General features: G+C 40.6%; 1 protein-coding gene across 1 annotated transcript in view; it reads left to right on the top strand.

The window, feature by feature from the left end:
• ZCCHC10 (zinc finger CCHC-type containing 10) overlaps window positions 1–651 on the top strand; it is a gene marked incomplete at its 5' end in the record, with an annotated part of 7,741 nt that extends 7,090 nt beyond the window's left edge. Inside the window, one exon of the mRNA XM_010168276.1 lies at window positions 384–651. Coding sequence (XP_010166578.1) covers window positions 384–651 — 268 coding nt within the window. The remainder of the gene's footprint in view (window positions 1–383) is intronic.
• Window positions 652–1,962: the final 1,311 nt, after the last annotated feature.

The following is a 1,962-nucleotide window of genomic DNA, read 5'->3' as shown; positions in this document are numbered from 1 at the left end:
CTTTGTTACATTTTCCCTGAGGCTTTAGTAGCACAGGACATTCACGCTTCTCCTGCAGCCTTGTTCTTCTGTTTAGCCAAGTCACTAAAGCCACTCGTCATCAGTGTGAACAAGATCCCTGCCAGCTTTCAAACTTCACCTTTTTCTGTAGTCCTGTTTTGGCTTATTTCATGTCCATGGTGTCAATCTGCTGTTGCTCAAAAAGCATTTGTTCAGGATTGGAAGGGGGTGAGGGACAGGGGAGTTTGTCTTAGATTGCCAGGTCTGGAAATTTTCAGACCAAATAATTGATTTTTTTAATTACAATATATTATAAAGAACACTGTATACTGAAGGCTGTCTCTATCAAACCTGTTCTCATCTGTGTATTTGTTTTCTTTCAGATCTAAAAGCGTGACCAGTTCCAGCAGCAGTAGCAGCTCCAGCTCAGCTAGTGATTCCTCATCTGATAGTGAAGATTCTTCTACCTCTTCTTCTTCTGACGATAGTGACAGTGATGAGAGCTCCTCTACTTCCTCATCTTCTCCATCCTCGAGCAGTACTTCCTCTTCTTCAGAGTTTGAATCGGATTCTAGTTCCTCCAGCAGTAGCAGCAGCAGCACAGACAGTAGTTCTGATGATGAGCCACCAAAGAAAAAGAAGAAGAAATAGTGTGGTACAGTGTGGAACTGGTTAGTGAATGATAACACTCTTCGAAGATGTTTTGAGCACTTGGTTGCCAAACAGTTTTAACTGGTCAACATTTCTACTGCTAAAACTTTCTAAATGTTTTGCATAGTTGTTCATAGGACACGAGAGGTATTAAATGGCACGTGAGAATTACTGAGAGAGTATTTTTGTGGTTTATCCTTTTATGGAAAATTTTACTTTTTTTAGTTCAAAAAAAAAAAAAATCTATCATCAGATTTGTTTATATGAGCTAAGGTCCAGTAACCTGGATGTTTACATGCTGCGTATCATATGCTCCTAGTCTTGTTCATGACAGCTTCACTTCCATTTAGAAAATCCTCTAAAGGCTCAGAAGCGAAAGGTTTACGCTGCTGGCTGCGGAGCACTGGCTTTGTTGAAACTAAATGCAGAGTGTTGCACACAGAGGCCCTTCCATCTCACTGGTGACAAATGTATTAATGCTGCTCAGCTTTTTTTTTTCCCCCTGATGGCTTTTCCTGATGCTTCCAGGTCAAGTCTTAACTGCAACATAAAAATATAGTGTTCATTTGTTAATGATCAATATGCTACTTGTACTGTCCAGAGGCTTTAGTCTTCTCAACTTGCCTGGTTCCTTAGCTCATGTGTTTGTAGTAATTTCTGAGACACAAGAGTGTCTCTGGCAGCAGCGTCTGTGTAAGGAAGAGGAGCAGTGCACAGTGGAAGAATTAGGGCTGGTGCTGCTTAGGAGTTTCATCTTTGTGCCTTTTTTTTGTAAATTAAATGTATCCTAGTGAGAGAAGGGCTTGAGTGGGTGTTTTTCAGAACTCCATTAGCTTTCCATACAGAATGTGGTCAGTAAAACCAGAGGAAGAGCAGTAACAATCAAAAACAGGCACTGTTTTCAAGGAGATCAGAAAAAGGCTATTTTCACTGGGTGCTCAGTAGGAAAGGGAGTCACCTTTAAATAGAAGTCCCGAAGGAAAGTGTTTCCCTTTTGATATTTTTGCAAAAAAAATTTGTTGTGTACTGCAAGATTACCAATGTGTGTTGTTGGGCACATGGTGACTGGCATTATAGTCTGCGGTATAATCAGTCTGTTATTTGTATGTGATGGAGTGTACGTGTGTCTGTGAAAATCTGGCATGGGAGAAGCAAGTCAGTGCAAAAAAAAAACCAACCCCAACAAACAAACAACCCAACAGCAGTAAAATCCAAGCACACTGCAGAACAAGTATTGCTGGCTGCAAATCGGAAGCTATTTGTTCTCTTGGTGGATTGAAGCAGTTGGCATTAGTATTTAAATTGTGATGC

Source organism: Antrostomus carolinensis, unplaced genomic scaffold (genome assembly GCF_000700745.2).
Source record: "Antrostomus carolinensis isolate BGI_N321 unplaced genomic scaffold, ASM70074v2 scaffold5410, whole genome shotgun sequence".
Taxonomy (NCBI): domain Eukaryota; kingdom Metazoa; phylum Chordata; class Aves; order Caprimulgiformes; family Caprimulgidae; genus Antrostomus; species Antrostomus carolinensis.
The sequence above is the reverse complement of the archived record's forward strand: the minus strand, read 5'-3'. Positions and strand labels throughout refer to the sequence as shown.